A 21,809-nucleotide genomic window follows, 5' to 3' on the forward strand; every position below is an offset into this window, starting at 1 on the left:
ATTTCCCTGCGTGCTCTCCCTGCTGTTCTCCCTTCATGTTCAGGTTTGCCACTCCTTTGTGTAGTTTCTCCCAGTTTAGTTCGTCCTTAGTTCTGTTTGCCATCTCCACTTTATGTTCAGTATTGTCAATAAATCACCCTTCACATCTGAAATTGTGCTGCGTTTGAGTCCTCCTTCCACTCTTCACACGGCTGCTGCCCCGAGCCGTGACAAATTTTAGTTATACTATTTCATGTGTCTAGACAACATGTTATATCATCTGCAAATCGCAAATGTGATCTCTTTCTACAGTGAACATATGATAATTGTATTCCATTCAGTTAACACAGAAGAAACTGTCCCAGTCTATTGTCTGGGGTTCATTTTTTCTTTCTTTTTGTCTGTAACCTTCAGGAAAGATGTGACATTAGTGTGTTGGGAAATGTCTGAAGATAAATACAGTCTTTCAAATTCATCTGTAGCTTCATCACTCCTCCTTTATCTCTTCTTGGGTACCACCCTCATAGTCCCATCCATCTCTAATTTCAGCCTTTCAATTCTTTAAATTTCTGTCTTTTTCTCTTCCTCCTCCAATGCTCCTGCCTGTTAGTCTGCTAAGGGCAGAGCAGTAGAGTTAAAATGTGAGGTTGGTACTGAAACGGGTAGATAAAGAGAGCGAGGCTGTAGAATATAAGTGGTTTCATTAAAAATGGCAAAGCGCCTGTCCTTTTTTTTCATAGTTATATACTCCTTAAATGTCACTAATTCCACCTTGCCCTAACCATTTGCCTTCACGATCACGACCAGGGTGGAGAAATTCTATTGTTGCTTGAAAATAGGCAGCTCGTGTGAGAGTCAGTCAATAACATCCCCCTTGGGAGGGTGTCAGAAAAAGAAAAAATAATGAGTATGTCTCCTGTGAGTGAGTTTTTCACCTCTCTCTCTCTCTCTTTTTTTTTTTTCCATTTTATTGTTGCACTTACATCTGGAGAGACAAAGATGAGGAAACTTTGAGGGTATACAAAAAAGGGTTGCAAGGACATATGCTGCCCTCAGGCCCTGAAAGTGAGACTTGTCTAGTAAAACACACCAAGTTCCTTTGAGTGCGCTTGGATTCTTTGGGTTTGGGGGTGTGGATAATCAAACTTAGCCCACACACGATAACTTAAATACAAAGTGTCTATGATTGATGTAGCATAAGGTAAGATGTGGTATAGCTGCGCAGGGTTTGAGGCATAAACAACTGAGACGAGGCCATTAAATGTACACGGGGTGTAACAGACCAGAATTAGATTAAAAGATCTGCAGAGGAACAACATGCATTCATCTTAATAATTACTGATTTGTTGGTGCAATACAAGTTATAGTTGTAGTTCTAATTTACAAATCCAAATTTAGTACATAGATGTTGCATCAGGCCATCTGGGTGGCTGGTCCTCTATTTGGATTTCAATTGAAGCTTCTTTTATTCACCTGAGTCAAAGGGCATTATCACCAGTACAGTAAAAACAAAACTGTTATTTCCCAGTTTTGATCACTGTCTTTAGAGCACTAAAATGAATTAGGTGATTTATAGATAGACACCATGCATTGCACCTGAGTGATGAAGCTCATACTGAATATTGTATTGGGGGAGCTTTAATGGGGATAATAGAATATACATGAACTGTTAATGTGGAGACACAGAGATACGCATTTACAGTGGCAATCATTTAAACCGAAAGCAGCAAGAATCCTGGCACATTAAATGATTCCTTCATTGCGATGCACCCAAAACAATTTCTCGCCTGAGTAGGCATACTTGCTTGTTCTGCAGTCTGATTAAGCTGACTCTCGGTCACGGAAGAGACAAGGGAGGCTCTCTGTGTGATCTGAATGCTCTCACCCCCTACTTTAAGACCATCCATTCCCTCTCGATTTAATAACAGTCATCTGTAAGGATAATTGTGAGATTGATCTCGACATGCATGGAGTAAATGAGATCCATTTGTTAGATTAGTGTTTGTTCTGTAAAATCGCTTCTTGAAGATGCAGGGAAAAAGTTGTCACTGCCGTCAGCAGTTTCAAACTTTGAATAAGAAAATTGTGTAAACAGAGCAATTCAAATAGCTATCGGTATATTCCAGATCCATTGTTTACATAGGATTTACACAGGTTTTTGGAAAATAGATGCACATACTCACTGACACACAGATACACACAAGGTCCCACAGAGGGGATGCAGAATTTTCTTTTAGTACATCCCCATTAAAAATTGTGGCTGAAATCTTAAATTACTCTTTATATTTGTGGATAAAGCTTAAATGAATGCTGATCACACTCAGTTAGTCCTAATAATAGTCTGATGGGCCAATTCTGGAAAAGATGAAGAACACAATTAGAGATATGAGTGACCCCTTTATATGATGGGATCATTTGAAAAACAGAAAAACATTGCTTATCAAAGGCATTAGAGAGGCATCAAATATCAGTCTTGTACATAGTGTAAAATTCAGTTTCTCCTGGAAAGCAGTGTATTCCTTTGCTCATATCAAAGACCCTCTTAGAAAGGCTTAAACTTGAGAAAGTGTGTGGCTCCGTTTGGTGGACAGTGTAACATAATGTACTGTTTTGGATTTGATTTAATATCTATTAAAAGGAAAACTTCCACAGCACTGCTTAATTGGGCAAGTTGTGAACATTTTTTAGGGCTCTGTGCTGTTCTGTGAAAAACTAACTCAACCCATGGTTCAGTAGCTTGTAGAACAATCTTTAGTGGCAATAACCTGAAGCAATCTTTTTCTGTATGACCTCATCACTCTGCCACATCGTTGTAGAGGAATTCTGGCCCTCTATTCTTTACAATGTTGTTTGAATTCACTGAAATCTGCAGACATTTGTTTATTCACAACTCTAAGGTCTCACTAATGCTTATCAATCTTGTTGATTAAATGCAGTTTAATTGGGTTGAGGTCTGCACCTTCCCTGGGCCTTTTTCAGCCATTCTATTATAGATGTTTTGTTAATAATGGGGTCATCGTACTGTCACATGACTCTGGCTATTGGACAGATGGCATCACATATGACTCTGGAACATAAACTGAAGAGTTCATGGTTGACTCGATGACCTCAAGGTTCCCAGGTCCTATGGCAGTACTTGACAGTTGGTATGAGGTATTTGTGCTGATATACTGTGCAGTGGATTATGGCCAAACATTCCCACTTTGCTCTGGTTTGCAAAAGGACATTATACCAGAAGTCTTGTGGTTTGTTCAGATGCAACTTTGCAAACCTAAGTTATGTTGCCATGTTCTTTTTAAAGAAAAGGGACTGTAGAGTTTGTGATGTAGTTCATTGATTGTGACATTGTTTTATCATACACTCAAAAAAGATGTATGTTCATACTTGCAGATGACCAATTAATCAAGTTCATTTGTTTAGCAGCAGGGTTAGCTTTCACTGGACTTCACAGAGTTCTATGAAAACTTTTTTCCACTATACTATACTATAACTAACTACTATAACTATAGGTATAAATAAAGCAAAACATTTGAATCCCATATTACTTTATCAATAAAATGTTCATATAAAAAATCATTGTGGTCATTTTTCTGTACCATTTGAACTTACTCATGCTTGACGTTTGTCCAGAAAAGGCACAGAGGAGTGCTCTAAGTTAGCGGTCCCCAACCCCTGGGCCATGGACTGGTACCGGTCCGTGTCCCATGAGTCGCTTGGTACCAGGCCACGAGTGTTGAGGCTCGCATGTGAAATTTATGGTTTTCAGAGTTTTTATCGTTATTTTTTAAATCATTTTTATCGTTAACTCGGTTTCCCTGGGTTTTTTCCTGTGTGTTATGAAAACAAATCTGTTTTTTTGGTACCGGTACTGGGTTTTATTTTGTTGTATTTATCCGCGACACTTTAAAGACCGGTCAGTGAAAATATTGTTGGATATAAACCGGTCCGTTGTGCAAAAAAGGTTGGGGACCGCTGCTCTAAGTTCATGTCTGTAAATCACAATGTTGAAGCCTAAACCAATGTTTAGTAATATTTATTTCATGTCTGCATTGAAGTAACCTTCAATTTTTTGTGAAGGACTAACATTTGGGATATTTGATATTTCCATCCATCCATCTTCATCCGCTTTATCCGAGGCCGGGTCGCGGGGGCAGCAGCCTAAGCTGATATTTCTGTATCCAAAATCTTCTGGAATGTCTGTGAAGTCTTAACTCATGGAGCAAAGGTGATTTTGAGGTTGTGGTGATTCTGGGCACATCATGCCAGAATTCCCTCAATTTGCAGACATGGATAACAGATATAATGGGAAAGTTCTTATAATCCTATTGCATAAATTAGAACACTAGTGTTTCACTTCCAGGGCACTTCAGATTAGACTTTCAGGGATGAGCCACTCAATTTGTTAATAATGTGAAGACACATTACAAAAGTAATATGTTATTTCAGTCAGATGCCACTTGAAGCTCGCTAATTATAGAGATATTTTGATAAGGCTAAATGTTTTCTTTATGACAGCAACAGACATCAAATGCCATGTTTACTTTCCACCACAGATACTCTCGGCTCCTGTCCAATGACAGGCTGCAGCTACAACTATCTAACAACTCCCACATGTACCCATACTCACTGCCTTACTCTCTCTTTCTCTCCATTTTGCACACAAACACACAGAGCAACACGCAGGCTCCAAATGCTTTCTATTTTTGTGATCATAATTATTTGATGACAGGGCTTCTGGTTTCGCAACCACCCTTTTGTACACTCGATCTATCTGTGAATAATTTAGCACTGAGAGCTAGAAAGGTGGGTCCCTTAAAACAGCAGGTACAGGCAAACTCTGGAAGCAGGACACAGAGAGAGAGCATTGCCATCCTATCTTTGTCATCCGCCCACTCCTTACTTACAGCTCTTTAGTCCGGCTGCTGTGCTTCCATCGAGCTGTATATTAATCCAAGTTTGAATTTATCCATCCTTACAAACAACCCTTCAGCACAGCAGGCTCCACGCTGTCCAGCTAGAAGAAGGTAAGGAGCTCATTGGATGGAGTGACCCCCTTTCTGCATCCACTCTTCAATCAGCCATCATGGAGGAACTCCAGAGAAAACTGAATCAGCGCTACGAAGACACCAAACCAAGAAAGGTGAGTTCTTATGACACCACTTTATTTTGAAATTATAGGTTTCACCGTTATAAATGTTTCAGAGGAAAAGACTTGTTAAGGTCGTTTCAATTATCAAGCCTCCTCTTTCTCTCTTTTTTCTAAACAATTGCAAAACTATTAGCAGGTGATTCTAAGCACATAGTTAAAGAGTTCTCTGTTTGCAGCTCATGTTGTGAAGCTGCAAATAGAGAATGACACAGGACTGTTGATGTGTGTATTAACATTCTGCAAATATTTGCACACATGGTCAGATACCATATTTTTCTGCTTATGAACCTACCTATATTCTATTTATTTATATAGCCCCACTCACAGCAACAATCACCTCAATGTGCTTTGTACTATAAGATAAAAGAAACTCTACAGTTACTTATTAATCACTCATTAGTTACTAATTAATGTTTTTGGTGTGACAAGCAACAACAAGCAGTGGAATCAAAGATGTTACCTTCCACTCCAAACTACAGGTGAGGTTCAAGCTGGCATCATCCTACAGTGGCCGAGTGCTGAAGCACGTGTACGAGGACGGTCAAGAGCTGGACAGCCCCGAGGAGAAATACCCTCACAGCTTTATCCACCGCAAAATCCCTCCCAGCCACCTCGAGATGGAGCAGCTCTGCGGATTTGAGGACACTCATGGAGACCAACAGAGTGGGTTTTTACTTTATATGCATGGTTGCCCTTAGGATTATTTGTTTGGGCAGTACTGCATGTAAACTGGGAGCAGGCAAGGCAAGCAAGGTGTAGTAGTTTGCATAAAGTGATCTTTTTTTCCCCATTAAAGTAAAAACATGCACAGTTAATCCAGTAGCATGAATCCAGTAGCATAAAATGAATTTAAAGCCCATTTTGATGTTGGTGACCGAGATGATTATTTGACTGCCTAATCAATGTATTTAAAGGTACTGTGTGTAAAATTTCCCCACTAGATGTCAGTAGTTTCAGTCAGCTGAATTCTCTTTTCTTACCCTCCCAGTTCAAATGCATAGTCCTAACTATAGCGGCTGCTGTAGTGCAGAATTCTCTGGCTGCTGTTCATCTGTAGTGATCGTAAGGTGTCAGTGTTACCTCACCTGCAAATATGCCAGGTTTCCACTTCTATTTGTGCTGGAGGAGGCTGTAAAACTTTATGAAAGGTGTACAATACAAGTAGATGAAGCTCATTTCTGTCTCATGACAGTGATACTGAAGTGAGTTGTTGAGAATATCCTGAACGTTTATGTCGGTTAGCATTGTTGGTTTTGCTGCTATTAGCTGGCGTTAGTAAAACTCTTTTTGAAGTGGAGCTAACAATGTGGGACTCAAACACTTAACAAATAAACTTATGATCTGAGAATGTAATCACACTATTTATCAGAGGAAAAGTGTGATTATTTTTAGGACACTTAAGTTTAAGATTAGCTGGTATAATGGGAGTTTATAACCAGCTAACTAAATGGACTGATTCTTATATAGCGGTTTTCAAAGTGCTCTATACAACATGCCTCATTCACCCAATCACACAAGCACTTTATCTATACGTAGTGCTTTCTAAGTACATTCACACTCCGATGGATGCTTCAGAGAGCAAGTTGGGGTTAGTATCTTGCCCAAGTATACTTAACATGCAGACTGGAGGAGCCAGGGATTGAACCACCAACCTTCCGATCAGTAGGTGACCAGCTCTACCTCCTGAGCTACAGCCACCCCCTAACTTTGCTGATTAGTCAGCTGTTAGTCATCTGTTTCTTGCTTGATGATCTTGAAGCTTTATGCAGATCAACTGTACACTTCTCTAAGTAGTTTTTATGGTCATTGATTAAATGAAGTATCTTCATCTTTGATTGTACTTTACATCAATTTAGATATTCTAAATTTATAAATTGTATTGTCCTATTTCCATCTGTCTCAGTCTGTGGCTGAGAGAGTTGTGAATTCTGCATGGTCTACTGGTTGCCATCTACATCAGAGGGCAAAAGAATTGCAACAGATGGCAACAAATGCATTATTTGTCACAGCCGATTGCTGTATTATCACAAATAGATTGGGGAAATCAGATAGCAATCTGAACCCATCTTATTGCCACTTTATCACCATTTTATCACTGTTTTGATGCAACAGAGTTGGTTTGAAGAGGGCAACTGACTAGAGTGGCCTCAAGCCTCGTCTCCCTCTTCAAAGCGACCATTTCAAAGGCAGAGCGATTGCAAGTTGATTGGACACGGTCGCAATATTTTAAGTGTTCCACAACTTATCCACACCCAATAAGAAAAACAGCTCTAAGGAAATGGACTCTACCACTTTGGATGTCTTTTGCTGGTCCACACTCCCACCAGCCACTTTGGATACCACTGTTTATAGGCTTGGTTTCAGTAGTTGGCTCTATGTGATCACTGCACATCGATGTGTTAGAAATAGAGCACATGCTGTTGCTACAGATGAAAACTGCACTTGAGTCTGTAATACTGTATACAAGTTCTCACTCTAGCCTGACAACATGCTTTATTCTGTACCCAGGTGTCTATCCTCCAACAGGGCTCATAGCCCAGAGAATAAATGTATATAGAGGAATGGGCAGCTACAAACCTGCAGTTGGCCAGACTGAGGAAGGAGAGGGAGACAGCAAGGTAAAAATCCAGAATTTGATATTATATTTTAGTTGAGTTATTGTAGGTTTTTCACTAACAGTGCCAATTATATATGTCTGTTTTTCTCAAAATTTTAAACACATTGTTTTCAGACTACATTAATTTAAAGAACTCTATGTTTGGGCATGAATTGTGAGGCTAGGAATGTGCTTTATGCATAGGTCTAGGCTGAGGTGTCAGATTTCATGAAAGGTGCTTCATTTGTAACATAAGAAGATGTCATGAGAAAAAAAAGAAAGATTCTTTCAGCTGCTCCTTTTGCAAGGGGTTGCATATTTGATTTGCACAGATTTTTTAATGCCGGATGCCCTTTCTGACGAAAGCCTCCCAGGCATTCGTGTCTTCTCCCTGATCCTGAGCTGGGAAACTTTTGTGAATTAAGCAAACGTGTTAACTGCTGAACTACAGATTATTTTCCAACTTACAAATAAATCATATATGACGGTCAAGATCAATGCTTTACTCGCATATACAAGTAAAACATTCACTTTTGACTCACTGACTTGTTGCATCTTACAGCATATGGTAAATAAGATAGTTATTCATCAGCGTCACATTTTTGAGCTAGAGAATACCAGAGAAAAGGCTTTGACCCCATCTTTGATCGTTCTAAGTTTGTGTTTTACACTTGCTTAATGAGTGCCCCCCCTTGAGTTGAAGGACAGCCAGAAAAAAGTTGAGGGGGTTGAGTGTGTCAAAGTACTTTCAGGACTGTACACATGTGTAAAAAACGTTAAAAAACATTGCTTGTTCCTGCAATAATCTACATAAGGACCTGAAATTTGGGTCTAAGTCCGTTTAAAGGGTTGAGAAAACACAGAAGTCAGTGTGACTGCTTTTAATCTTATGGACTACTGAAAGTCGTGAAACTGCAACTGTTTGGTTTTCACATTAATCTGGGTGCACTCCATGCTATGGCATGACAAGTTTTCAGTCAATGGCTCTATGGGAATCACATTGTTGGTGCAGAAATGCTATGAAACTTTGTTAGTTTTGTTTAAAAAGAGATGGTAACTATGCATGTTTTTTTGTACTAGCACATCAGTTATCTGTGATGTGTAGATACAACACCACTTAATCTCTTAAGCAGCATGCTCTTTTTAATGAATTAATATAAGTGTTTAGTGTCTTTTTATTTTCACTGCTGTCTGTGCACTGCAAACTGGTGTTTACTGGTTTTATCATGTCATTAGCAACAAATGTGAACAATTTTGTAGCATTTTTTAAATGCAATGGCATCTGTGCTGCATGTTTTCTGCCACCCATCATTGCTGTTATGACACACTGCAGTTAAAATGTGTTTATATGCAAACTGTATATAATTGTTCGAGGTTTTGCCAAAAAAAAGATTAATTTAGTAAATACGTTTTGGACACTGTCCATTTGGTTCTGATAATTCAGATTTTGTAAATTCTGAAAGATTCTAATTCCCTTGTCAGTTTAAATGAGCTGGAACCAAAACAGTCAGTCGCTATTAAGAGTTTCATGAACGATTTAGTTAACTTTTATTCTCAAAAAAACATACTGGCAACGAAATTGAGTCATTAGCATCTCAATGATGCTTTATGGAAAGCATAAAGTGTCATTGTTTCTCTCTGCATATAAAATGAAAGCACTGATATACAGACACCTAGGGTTACAGTGGAACAGTGTGTACATAAAAAAGAGGCTGGCCAGTATCAGCTGTACCAGGTGATATTCAGATTGGTCCAGATTGGTATATGAAACAGTATACAATGCACAAACAAATACTTTGGGTTCGTAAAAGTTTTCTCATCACATTGTTTTGCAATAACCATCCCTGTCTACAGCATGTACTGTATATCACAGCACATCACAGCTGACCAAATATCAAGGGTTGTCTCCATGGGCAGTTCGTAGCTACTTTGTGGCATATACTGTAGAGCAGTGGTCCCTAACCCCCGGGCCTCGGACCGGTACCGGTCCGTGAGTCGTTTGGTACCGGGCCGCGAGAGAAATGTATGTTTTTCAGGGTTTTTATCAGTTTTCAGCGTTATTTTGTTATTGTTTTTATCGTTAACTCAGTTTTCCCAGGCCTTTTCACGTGTGTTATGAATAAATCTTCTTTTTTTCTGTACTGGTACTAGTTTTATTTTGTTGTATTTATCCGCGACACCTTAAAGGCCGGTCCGTGAAAATATTGTCGGGCATAAACCGGTCCGTGGTGCAAAAAACTTACATGCATCAGTTGATTTAGAATAATACATTTATAGTTTTGGCAAATACACCATCTGGATTTAATGATAGCAATTATCTGTCTTCATTAATAGTTTTTTTATGTAAGAAAACTAAAAATAATTTTTGACAAGAATAAATACCAATCAAGACAAAAACTAATGTTTTATAAACTTAATAAACTCTTAAACTCATAAACTCTTAATCGCACTTTCCTTATATTTATGTGCCACCCAATTCTTGAACTTTTTTTTTTTTTTGGATTTTCTGTCATGTGAAAAAGAGTTTTCATTGTAGATGCTTGTGATTAACTGTGACCACCTCTGTGAAAGCAGAAGATTTCTGCTCTGGAGCATTCAGGTGTGTATAAAAACAATGCAGACTTCTCAACAAATTTAGCCCAAAGTCAGACCACGCGATGCTAAAAGAAATTGCAAACACCAACGAGCTATACCGCAGCTTTTACAGATTTGAGCTAGCAATTAACTGTAAATTTCTAATATATTTGGTTTAATGAATAATCTTGAGTTCTATATTATGCAGATCAAGATTTTTTTGTTTTGTTTTTACACTGTTTACATGATCTTCTCAATATGTTTTATGGCCAGTTGTCACACCTAAAAACTGATTTCAGTGATTTACACTTTACACTATACACATGCATAGTAAGAGTACATGTACTGAAAAGCAAGCAGACACACCACAGTAAAGCATTACACAATTATCAGTGAATGCAAAGTTATGTAATAATTAATTTATGGCTACACAAAAACAAAACATACAATCCAGATTTAAAATATTAAACAGGGATCTTAGGCAATTAGAACATCAGCTGCATGCTGCTCAATGAAATTTGTTCAACAAAAGCAATAAAATTGTTAATCTGACTGAAAAATGCATTTTTACTGAGCTACAACGGCAGCAGCTTCATTAGTGCAGCAGGCTAAAAGGGAGGTCAGCCACATTGCCTGCTGGCTTGATGTCAGTTTCATTCCTTTATCCTCCAAACAAAGGAATGCTTGGCCCTGGTCACCAAGTCAGTATTTAGCACATTTATCAGTAGAGAGCAGCAATCTGGAGTTAGCTTATCCTTTTAGGGCATTATTGAAAGGATGGCACAATGGTTCTACAGAGGTCCCTCACCTAACAAGGTTTAATGATAATTCTAGGCTGCATTGTTTTAGGGTTTCACTCTCAGTTTTAAAGTAAGAGAGATAAATTGCATCAATATGTTTCTTTTATTTTTCTTGTATATTTTTCATATTTTCACATATATATAAAAAAAAAACACCCAGCACGCCCCTGCGGGCGGTTTATCCTTCAAGCTCGGGTCCTCTACCAGAGGCCTGGGAGCTTGAGGGTCCTGCGCAGTATCTTAGCTGTTCCCAGGACTGCGCTCTTCTGGACAGAGATCTCCGATGTTATTCCCGGGATCTGCTGGAGCCACTCGCCTAGCTTGGGAGTCACCGCACCTAGTGCTCCGATTACCACGGGGACCACCGTTACCTTCACCCTCCACATCCTCTCGAGCTCTTCTCTGAGCCCTTGGTATTTCTCCAGCTTCTCGTGTTCCTTCTTCCTGATATTGCTGTCATTCGGAACCGCTACATCGATCACTACGGCCGTCTTCTTCTGTTTGTCTACCACCACTATGTCCGGTTGGTTAGCCACCACCATTTTGTCCGTCTGTATCTGGAAGTCCCACAGGATCTTAGCTCGGTCATTCTCCACCACCCTTGGGGGCATCTCCCATTTTGACCTCGGGACTTCTAGGTTATACTCGTCACAGATGTTCCTGTACACTATGCCGGCCATATATATATATATATATATATGTATATATATATATATATATATATATGTGTATATATATATATATATATATGTGTGTATATATATATATATATATATATATATATATATACATATATATATATACATATATATATATAAGCAGCTGGATAGCGTAGTGGTTAAACTACACGCCTTTGGAACAGAGGATCGCAAGTTCGATTCCTGCCTGGGGCGTCTGTATCCAGTAAGGGTCCTAAGGCTAGACCCCCTATGCTAAGCAAGCCTACCGCAGACATGAGCGAGACAGATAAATATGAAGGCATGCCGGCTCGGACGTCGCCCGGATCAACAAGGTCCGCGTCAGGTGTTGAGGAACCAGGGCACCCTGACGAAAAGTGGGCTACTGGAACAAGAAGGCATCGGTGGGCAAGGGACGAAAACAGGGCGTTGTTGGAATGCTACTACGCAAGTAACCCCGGCGGAAGGGGCTACATGAATAGGATGAGGGACCTATGGATTCTTCGATACCCAACATCCACAATGACGGCGAAACAACTAGTAGCTCAGTGTTCCAACATTCGAAAGAAGGGACTGCTCTCACAGCTAGAGATTGACGAGGTACAACACAAATGCTACGGCAAGGAGGAGTCAGGACGCCAGGTCAGGGGGGAGATATCATCACCCCCACCCGAGATTGGGTACATAGCCCCAAGTGCGATAGGAGAAGGATCGTTGAGTGCGAGAGGAACTGACCTGAAAAATAGGATCATGGCCAAGCTTGAAACCTGGATCCCCCGTAGCCGGTTACCAAGATTACGTGAAGTACCCTCAGAAGGTCTGCTAGATGATGTTAATGCAGCACTACGGGCAATACCTACAACCACGATTACCGACACTAACAAGCTGATCTACAATACGGCAGCAGTGATCAGTGAGATGCTTGGCTACAAGTTGAACAGCCACAAGGGGCAGTACCCTCCATGGAGAAGGAGGCTAGAGGGCAAGATCAAAGTAGCACGGAGGGAGGTTAGCCAACTAACGGAGTTGCAGAAAGGTGCGACAAAGAAGGTGCATAAGAAATACAGCAAGCTGTCCATACCTGAGGCCTTGGAAACTGCCAAGCAAAGACTCACAGCCTTGGCCAGCCGCTTGAGGAGGTACACCAGAGAGATAGAAGGCAGGAGAATAAACCAGCTGTTCTCCACAGAACCAGCAAAGGTGTACTCTCAGTGGCAAGGGAACAATAAGAGAACAGCACCACCAAGGCTGGAGACGGAGCAATACTGGAAGAGCATATGGGAGAAGGATGCAACCCATAACGGCAATGCTCAGTGGCTAGAGGATCTGAGGGCAGACCACAGCGACCTCCCTGAACAGGGTCCAGTAACCATCACAGTGGCAGATATCCAAGAAAGGGTCTCCAGTATGAAGAGTTGGACAGCACCAGGGCCCGACATGGTTCACGCCTACTGGCTGAAGAAGCTGACTGCACTCCACGAGCGTCTGGCAGCACAAATGAACCAGCTGCTAGTTAACGAAAGACACCCGGAATGGCTAACTGAAGGCCGGACGGTCCTGATCCCCAAGGACCCCAAGAAGGGACCGGTCCCCTCCAACTACCGACCAATAACCTGCCTCAGTACTACATGGAAGCTCCTGTCAGGCATCATATCGGCTAAGATGAACAGGCACATGGGTCAATACATGAGCGGGACACAGAAAGGAATTGGCAAGAATACCAGAGGTGCAAAACACCAGCTACTGGTAGACAGAACAATCAGCCGAGACTGCAAGACCAGACTGACCAACCTGTGCACTGCCTGGATTGATTACAAGAAGGCCTATGACTCAATGCCCCACAGCTGGATACTGGAATGCCTAGAATTGTACAAGATCAATGGGACCCTAAGAGCCTTCATCAGGAACTCAATGGGGATGTGGCGTACAACACTAGAGGCCAACTCCAAGCCCATAGCACAAGTTACCATCAAGTGCGGGATCTACCAAGGAGATGCTCTGTCCCCACTGCTGTTCTGCATAGGCCTGAACCCCCTCAGTGAGATCATTAACAAGACTGGCTACGGATACCGACTACGGAACGGAGCAGTTGTCAGCCACCTCCTGTACATGGATGACATCAAGCTGTATGCCAAGAGTGAACGAGACATCGATTCACTGATCCACACTACCAGGCTATACAGCAATGACATTGGAATGTCGTTCGGACTGGAGAAGTGTAGTCGGATGGTAACAAAGAGAGGGAAGGTAGTCAGAACTGAGGGGATTGAACTACCAGAAGGCAACATTGCAGACATAGAGGACAGTTACAAGTACCTGGGGATCCCGCAGGCAAATGGGAACCATGAAGAGGCCGCTAGAAAGGCTGCAACCACCAAGTACCTGCAGAGGGTCAGGCAAGTCCTGAGGAGTCAGCTGAATGGTAAGAACAAGATCCGGGCCATCAACACATACGCCCTGCCCGTGATCAGGTACCCTGCTGGGGTAATAAGCTGGCCAAAGGAGGAGATAGAAGCCACTGACATAAAGACAAGAAAGCTCCTGACCATGCATGGAGGGTTTCACCCCAAGTCCAGCACCCTGAGGCTGTACGCTAAGCGGAAGGAAGGGGGCCGGGGACTGGTGAGTGTCAGCACCGCAGTCCAGGATGAGACAAGGAACATCCAAGAATACATTGGGAAGATGGCCCCAACTGACCGAGTGCTCAGTGAATACCTCAGGCAGCAGAAACCCAAGAAAGAGGAGGGAGACGAGGAACCATCATGGAAGGACAGGCCCCTGCACGGTATGTACCACCGGCAGATAGAGGAGGTGGCTGATATCCAGAAATCCTACCAGTGGCTGGACAAAGCTGGACTGAAAGACAGCACAGAGGCACTAATCATGGCAGCACAAGAACAAGCTCTGAGTACAAGATCCATAGAGGCTGGGGTCTATCACACCAGGCAAGACCCCAGGTGCAGGCTGTGTAAAGATGCCCCAGAGACTATCCAGCACATAACAGCAGGGTGCAAGATGCTAGCAGGCAAGGCATACATGGAACGCCATAACCAAGTGGCCGGCATAGTGTACAGGAACATCTGTGCCGAGTATAACCTAGAAGTCCCGAGGTCAAAATGGGAGATGCCCCCAAGGGTGGTGGAGAATGACCGAGCTAAGATCCTGTGGGACTTCCAGATACAGACGGACAAAATGGTGGTGGCTAACCAACCGGACATAGTGGTGGTAGACAAACAGAAGAAGACGGCCGTAGTGATCGATGTAGCGGTTCCGAATGACAGCAATATCAGGAAGAAGGAACACGAGAAGCTGGAGAAATACCAAGGGCTCAGAGAAGAGCTCGAGAGGATGTGGAGGGTGAAGGTAACGGTGGTCCCCGTGGTAATCGGAGCACTAGGTGCGGTGACTCCCAAGCTAGGCGAGTGGCTCCAGCAGATCCCGGGAAAAACATCGGAGATCTCTGTCCAGAAGAGCGCAGTCCTGGGAACAGCTAAGATACTGCGCAGGACCCTCAAGCTCCCAGGCCTCTGGTAGAGGACCCGAGCTTGAAGGATAAACCGCCCGCAGGGGCGTGCTGGGTGTTTTTTATATGTGTATATATATATATATATATATATATGTATATATATATATGTATATATATATATGTATATATATATATATAAGTATATGTATTATTATTTATTTTTTTTTACATCATCCTGAATACTACAGAGAGTGTGAACATGAGTCTGGATTCAGCAAGACATCCCTGCATAATAAGATGAAGGTTGCCAATCTTCTCTGGTTGCTTTGTTCCCACAGAAAGCAGCCATCAAAATAACAAAGGGTTAAATGTAATGAAGAATTTCTTTTTTTTAAAAAAAAGCTCTAAAATAGACATGGTGAAGATGACCTCGAACCTTGAACCGGATGGTTTACAGCAGCAGAAGACCACACTGGGATCCAGTCATGTCAGCTGCAAACACAGAGTCTATTTGCGCGGTTCTCCAAAACTGTGCGATAAAAGATTGGTCTGATGGGTCTCGATTTCTGCTGCAGCATCCGGATTATAGGGGTCAGAATTTGGCATAACCAAACGGGGGTGGTATAATGGTATGTGGGATATTTTCTTGGCATAATTTGGGATCGTTAGTACCAACACCACAGCCTACCAGAGTATTCTTTCTTACCATGTCCATCAATGGCACAGTGTATCCATTTTCTGATGACTGCTTCCAGGAGTATAGCATAAAATGTCACACAGCTCAGATCAACTCAAACTGGAATCTTAAACGTACAGTAACAAGGAGTTTGATATATTCAAATGGCCTGCACAGACACTAGAGCCCAGTCCAACAGAGCGAATAGGATTTGCATCATGAATGTGCAGCTGACAAATCTGCAGCGACTCTGTGATGCTGTCAGATTAATATGGACCAAAATCTCAGGGGAGTGTTTCCAGCACTTTGTTGAATCCATGCCATGAAGAATAAAGGAGTTCAGAAGGTAAAAGGGGGTCCAAGCAGATACTAGTGGCCAGTGAATATAATGTATGTAAAAAGTATCAATATTTGTCATTATTACAGATAAAAAGTACAAAAATGGTATGAATAATAGATTAAAGAATAAATATTTGCACATTATTGCCCCCAAAACAGTGCCGGTAGGTAGACAATTAGGTCAGCTGTTAGCATTGATTAGGGCTATTGCCCTGTTCAGATACACTGTTTCATTGTCTAGATAACCACTACGGATGTGCATGTTTTTCTAGACAAGCGATGACACTTTTCAACATGAAATCTTTTTTTCTTAATATCAGAGAGCAGTTGGAGTTGGGAAATGTAGATGACATCTAGCATATGTATAAGTTAATTAAAATTATTTGTCTGTTTGGGCCTAATTGTCATGAAACAGCTGTGTGGCAGACAGAATGCAGACTCAGATGCAGGACTGGGGAGATGTGAATGAATGAAATAAAATCAACTTTAATGTTGTAGCTTACAAGAATACACAAAAACTAAAAATCATAAATTCCTTCCTAAAAACCAAAAAGAAATCATGAACCAACAAAACTCATAATTCTGGAAGAGAGACATATGGACATAGACAGACACAGACAACAACATGGCACTGATGTTGTTAATAGAAAATGATGCAGGATTATCTGATATTTTACATTTCTTTCAGTCCCCAGTGTTGGACTTTGGTAAGATAATCATCTATACCAGCAATCTGCGCATTATTAAAGCACCGCAGAAGAAGCCTGAAATGTTTCGGCAGCACACAGTGCCTCTCATTGACTTGGAAGGATACCCAAAGGCCAAGGAAAGGGGGAGCAGGAGGAGGGCTAAAGCAGTTTTCACACAGGAGGAGGCGGAGAAGGAGGAGAAACAGATCTGCGACACTGATACCAAGGTAATGATCCTTGGTCAAATTATTCTCAGTGGTGTGGTAAGGTTTTATCACCCCATTTCTGTTTCTTGCTTTTCTCACTCTCGCCATGTCCTCCTCCCCATCCCACTTTCTCTGCATGTGTCTTCAGCCATCTTTTCTTCACTTTATCTTTGCTTTCAAGAAAACAACTGCAGGATCTTCTTCTGTTTCTGCCTCACACCAAAGTCTCCTCTGTTTCCTTGTAAATGCAAACTTGTTTGTATCCTTATTCGCTTTCTTTTCTACCGTCCTGCTGCAACAGCCACCAACCTATTGTCCTAGTGTTATCTGACAACTGTGAACAAATACTGATGAGTCCACAGTTTTACTCTGCCCTTGCAGCATCTGCCTGCTGCTTACCAGCCAGCAAGGATACCCAGGTCGCTATTATTCCCTCCCTCTCACCTCCTTGGATGATTACTGTTCTCTTCTCTCTTATCCCTCCATCATTTTCTCAGCTCTCTTGTTATTTTCGCATTTTCTCCGCCTCCATACAAGTTCATTCTCAGCCTGTTTTTTGTTTTATATTTCGTCATCTCACTCCTGTTTGTTCCGTTCTCTTCTTCACCATCTTTAGCAGCGGCAATTCATTATATTCACCGTCTTCATTTTTTTCCAAGAAGAGCTTAGATTCACACTTGATTTTATACATGAAAAATTTCTGCAACTGTTGGACAACAATCTGGACATGAACCTGATTGTGAAATAATAATGGCTGTATATACAAGCATCCTTATGTTTATCTTGGAGTCACCAAAGCTATAAGTGAGAACATAAACTGTAATTGAAAGACAAACCTTACCTGCCCCTTTGCCTTGTGAATTTCAGCACCATTTTATTTTTGTAGCTGCTTTCTGCTGCAAAATACCGTGTCCTGTTTTATACGACTCTGTTGTATTGCACTCATATAGAAGCAAATAATGGGCCCTACTAAAGCAGCACCTTTAGAGGGTTTTTTGTTGTTGTTGACTTTTTTTCTTTTGTGTTATAGACTTTTTTCTGGCTGACCCTTGCATACCAAGCTGTCTAGCTCTTCCTTTTACAACAATTTGGGACTCATGAAGGATCTAAGTGAATATGTTTTGTTTTCTTTAATTATCCTGTTTCAAATGTAACCTCACAGCTCAGCTTCTGTTTCTGTTCAGTCATCATTCGGTTGATAACATACAGAGCAGCTGCTCATTACTGTAAACTTTGCAATAATGACCAACTGGGTATAATAAATGACAGACTGGCTGGACATTATCCTGCAGCACAGCTACTTACCACAGCCATTTAATTAGAAATATTATTGGAAAAATTCTTTGTATCATTAAGGTTTCTAGTGTTTTGCCAGCAGGCACGTCAGTTATACATGATAGCGGCGTTAATGTTTGCTGATTATGACGCGGCCTTTGGTGGCACTGTAAATGTTTGTGTTAACTTTAAGTGGAAAAATGTGTTTTATTATCAGAAACAGATGTTTGTAATTCAAAAGCAACAAACATTTGCGCACATTTTTCATACAGGCCTTCAGATATGGGGGACGTGAGCCTTTCCTTCAAACTTGACCGACTCCCCTTTTCAGCTCAATCTTTATCCCTGCATCCCCTCTTCTTTTCACCCCTTCCTCCCTTTGTGACCCCTTTGCTCACCTCACAGGACCCCTCTTCCATCTCCTAATGTGTTTTTTCTGTCTCCAGGAGGCTGACAGCTGCCAGCATTGTGGTGGTTCAGGCTCCGCTCCCTGCTCTCTGTGTCACGGTAGCAAGCTGTCCATGCTGGCGAACCGCTTCAATGAGTCCATCAGTGATCTGCGTTGCCAAGCCTGCTACCCCTATGGTCTGGAGAAGTGCCAGTCCTGCTCCAATAAATAGCACCATTTGGCTGACACCCATATCTGGCAGTGAGAGAGCGAGCGTGTGAGTGAGTGAATGAGAGTGTGTGGCTGAGTGAGTGTAAGCCCAGTGTGCTACGGGTTTGTCAGAATTGTCTCAGTGGCAGTATTGCTCTAATCCAAAACGTTCTTGGTGGGGTGCACTACTAGGAAACATAAGCCATCATTGGACATTGGAGAGGGGGATTGTGACTGTGGGCACAAAATCATAAAATACAATTACTGTGTGCAGTGAACATGGCTTGCGATAACACAAATACATAATCGCTTTTTTTTGTTGTCACGTTACTTTGCATCTGCTGCCTTCATCCCGATAAAACCTGGTTCCACAACAGAGTTATCATTTTAATTAAAATGATGCAAACATTTCACAGTTTATTGTGTCTACTGGGAAGGGTTCCCTGTTCATAGCTCCCCTGTCTATTCACCAGAGACACTGAAACCTTTTTCACTTGAACATAATGGGTTGTACCGGGATAATTGATGCTATTATTTTTTAGAAAAATACAGAGAGGAATGAGACAAATGGGACTGTTTGATAAACGGCGACAGCAATAATCAGGAGATGATGTTTAATGTGAGTTCCCCCCAAATAACGTTGTTACTGCAACACAGATGTGCGTGCTTTTCTTGTTGGTGGGGGGTAAATATGCAAACTTTTTAAACCACTTTTCATCTCAACAGATAATAAATGTTTGACATTCTCAGTATTGATTTCAGATGGTGTGTTAATAATAAAAAGTCTAAGAGGTGTTATGGATGAAAATATGAATGAAAATAATGATTTAAATGACAGAAATGATTTATTGTAGACCAGCTCAGGAGATTGGGTTTGTTTTGTAACACTTTTAGATCATTTAAAGATATGTCTACACATTTTTTGGGGGGTGAATTAATTAAATAAAAATACCTGAATACCTTTTCAATGTTTTTTTATTTTATTTTATTCATTATTGTTTTAAAGTTTAGCTTTTGATGCAAAAAGGATTGTTGTATGGATCAGATTACTCTGTCCTCTGTATAATCCACATCCTAGGGTCCCCATGGAGACATGTTTTCAAGGCAACATTTCAGATCTCATCTATTAAAACAGTGACGCTTGCAGTGAGCATATGTTTTATTGACTTTATTCCTAAAAGTCTCCTGCCTTTTAACTGAGCCTTATGCATCACTCTCTGTCTCCAATCATACATGTATGATTACCTTAAAGTCTTTCCTCAGATGGCTGTTTTTACTGTGAGTTAGTTGTTTATTGTTACAAATTTGAAAAATAGGAAACATGCAACACGCCACATAATCCCCAGTCTCTGCATCGTATTCATTGCACCTCAAATCAAAGGCAATCAACCATATTACTTTCTATCATGACATTTGAGGATGATTTAACAGAAAAGGAAAACAAAATTAAATCTTTTTGCCTCACTGGGAAAGGCTTTTAATAGCTCTGACACTGCTGTTGTCAGCTTTGAGTGATCACCTTCATGCATTTGATTTTTGCAAGGTTACATCAACTCATTGCAAGCGCTAATAAAATCTACCCATGAGGTTTTTTCAAGTCTTTAAAGTTTAACTTTAAAGTCCAAAATCAGAGGATTTCTCATGTCTGTGCATTTGACTATAGTTTCCAGTTCAAAACAGCAGGTTCCCCTTAGTATGCCTTTATAATCAAATCTGAACTGCAATGATCCCCAGGACATTTTCTAGTGGCTGCTGAAGTAGCATTTTTCACCACTACCTTTATTTGGCAAGGCAGAGATGATCAATCAAATTCTTTTTCAATAGCACTGACCACATCTTCTGGGATGTCAGTGGCAAAAAGTCATGCCAGACAAGCACCATTAGAGCCCTCTATCCCTGCCTCTGCACCTATATTTGTGCTTGGGCTTCAACTATTTTATTCTGTTTAAAAGGAAACTATAAGGGTTAGCAACAGCCTGGTCAAAAGCCCCATCAGCAATCAGATTCTGTCTATTTCTGGGATGACCACGGTAGCCCAAATCCACACTCTTATTCTTTTTTCACTCTATATTCTCTCTTTTTCTGTCTCACTCTCTTTCTCTGCTTAAAAAATCTGCCACCCATGCAGAAGTTAAAATTGTGTTTTTCCAACGTTGTCATTTTAGTGCTTCTCACTCAGTATTCCACGGGGTAAACCAGAGTGAGGGGAAACTGGGTCACTGCCACTGTTCTTGGCCTCTATCCTGCAGGACCTACAGTGATAAGGGAGAAGGCAAAAACACTCAAGTGTAACACTAAATACCGTAAGTTTATAGGACTCCAGAAAGGGGAATTGAGACAGATGATATTCACTGGGGAATGGAAATCACACACTTTGTAAGTTCAAAAAGGGTAGCTGTGTGTACAAGTGTTACTTTTAATAAGTGTAGAAAAGTAAAGAAAAGTTCGGTAAAGAAAATGCCCTTTTACATTTGATTATATGTCCCAGGATGTATTAGTGAGGTAATATCAACACATATCCAAAAAATGTCATGTTTATCAGGTCTTATTGCAGTACAACTAAGGAAACTATAAAAGAAAAATCAAAAATAAAAATTAGCACTTCTTATTGAGTCTTAGACATAATTATTAAAAGATTTCTATAGGGATATAGATGAGCTGGACGCGTGCTCCAGCCAGTCACCGAGAATTAGTGATGACCTCCATGCACTGTAATTATGCATAGGTACCCAAAAACAGGAATACAGCCCATTAAGTCTGATAAATATCATCCCACTTCACCTGT

The 21,809-nt window shown here is 41.0% G+C and overlaps 1 protein-coding gene across 1 annotated transcript; it reads left to right on the forward strand.

Moving 5' to 3' along the window:
- The first annotated feature begins 4,657 nt into the window (after positions 1 to 4,657).
- On the forward strand, positions 4,658 to 19,988 carry grxcr2 (glutaredoxin and cysteine rich domain containing 2). Its single transcript, XM_085289490.1, has 5 exons — positions 4,658 to 5,119; positions 5,608 to 5,791; positions 7,637 to 7,746; positions 16,945 to 17,172; positions 18,873 to 19,988. Exons 1-5 carry the CDS (start codon positions 5,063 to 5,065, stop codon positions 19,044 to 19,046), a joined length of 753 nt encoding a protein of 250 aa, XP_085145616.1. The 5' UTR covers positions 4,658 to 5,062; the 3' UTR covers positions 19,047 to 19,988.
- The last annotated feature ends 1,821 nt before the right edge of the window (positions 19,989 to 21,809 follow it).

Source organism: Mchenga conophoros, linkage group LG10, assembly GCF_057382185.1.
Source record: "Mchenga conophoros isolate Kocher_MC1m ecotype Shallow Benthic linkage group LG10, M_conophoros_male_GT1.1, whole genome shotgun sequence".
Classification (NCBI taxonomy): domain Eukaryota; kingdom Metazoa; phylum Chordata; class Actinopteri; order Cichliformes; family Cichlidae; genus Mchenga; species Mchenga conophoros.

Excerpts from the sequence above, each read along its gene's own strand:
- grxcr2 (XM_085289490.1), top strand. The coding sequence starts at position 5,063 with ATGGAGGAACTCCAGAGAAAACTGAATCAGCGCTACGAAGACACCAAA. Across the intron at positions 5,120-5,607 it reads AAGACACCAAACCAAGAAAG|GTGAGGTTCAAGCTGGCATC; the intron begins GTGAGTTCTTAT and ends TCCAAACTACAG. Across the intron at positions 17,173-18,872 it reads TCTGCGACACTGATACCAAG|GAGGCTGACAGCTGCCAGCA; the intron begins GTAATGATCCTT and ends TTCTGTCTCCAG.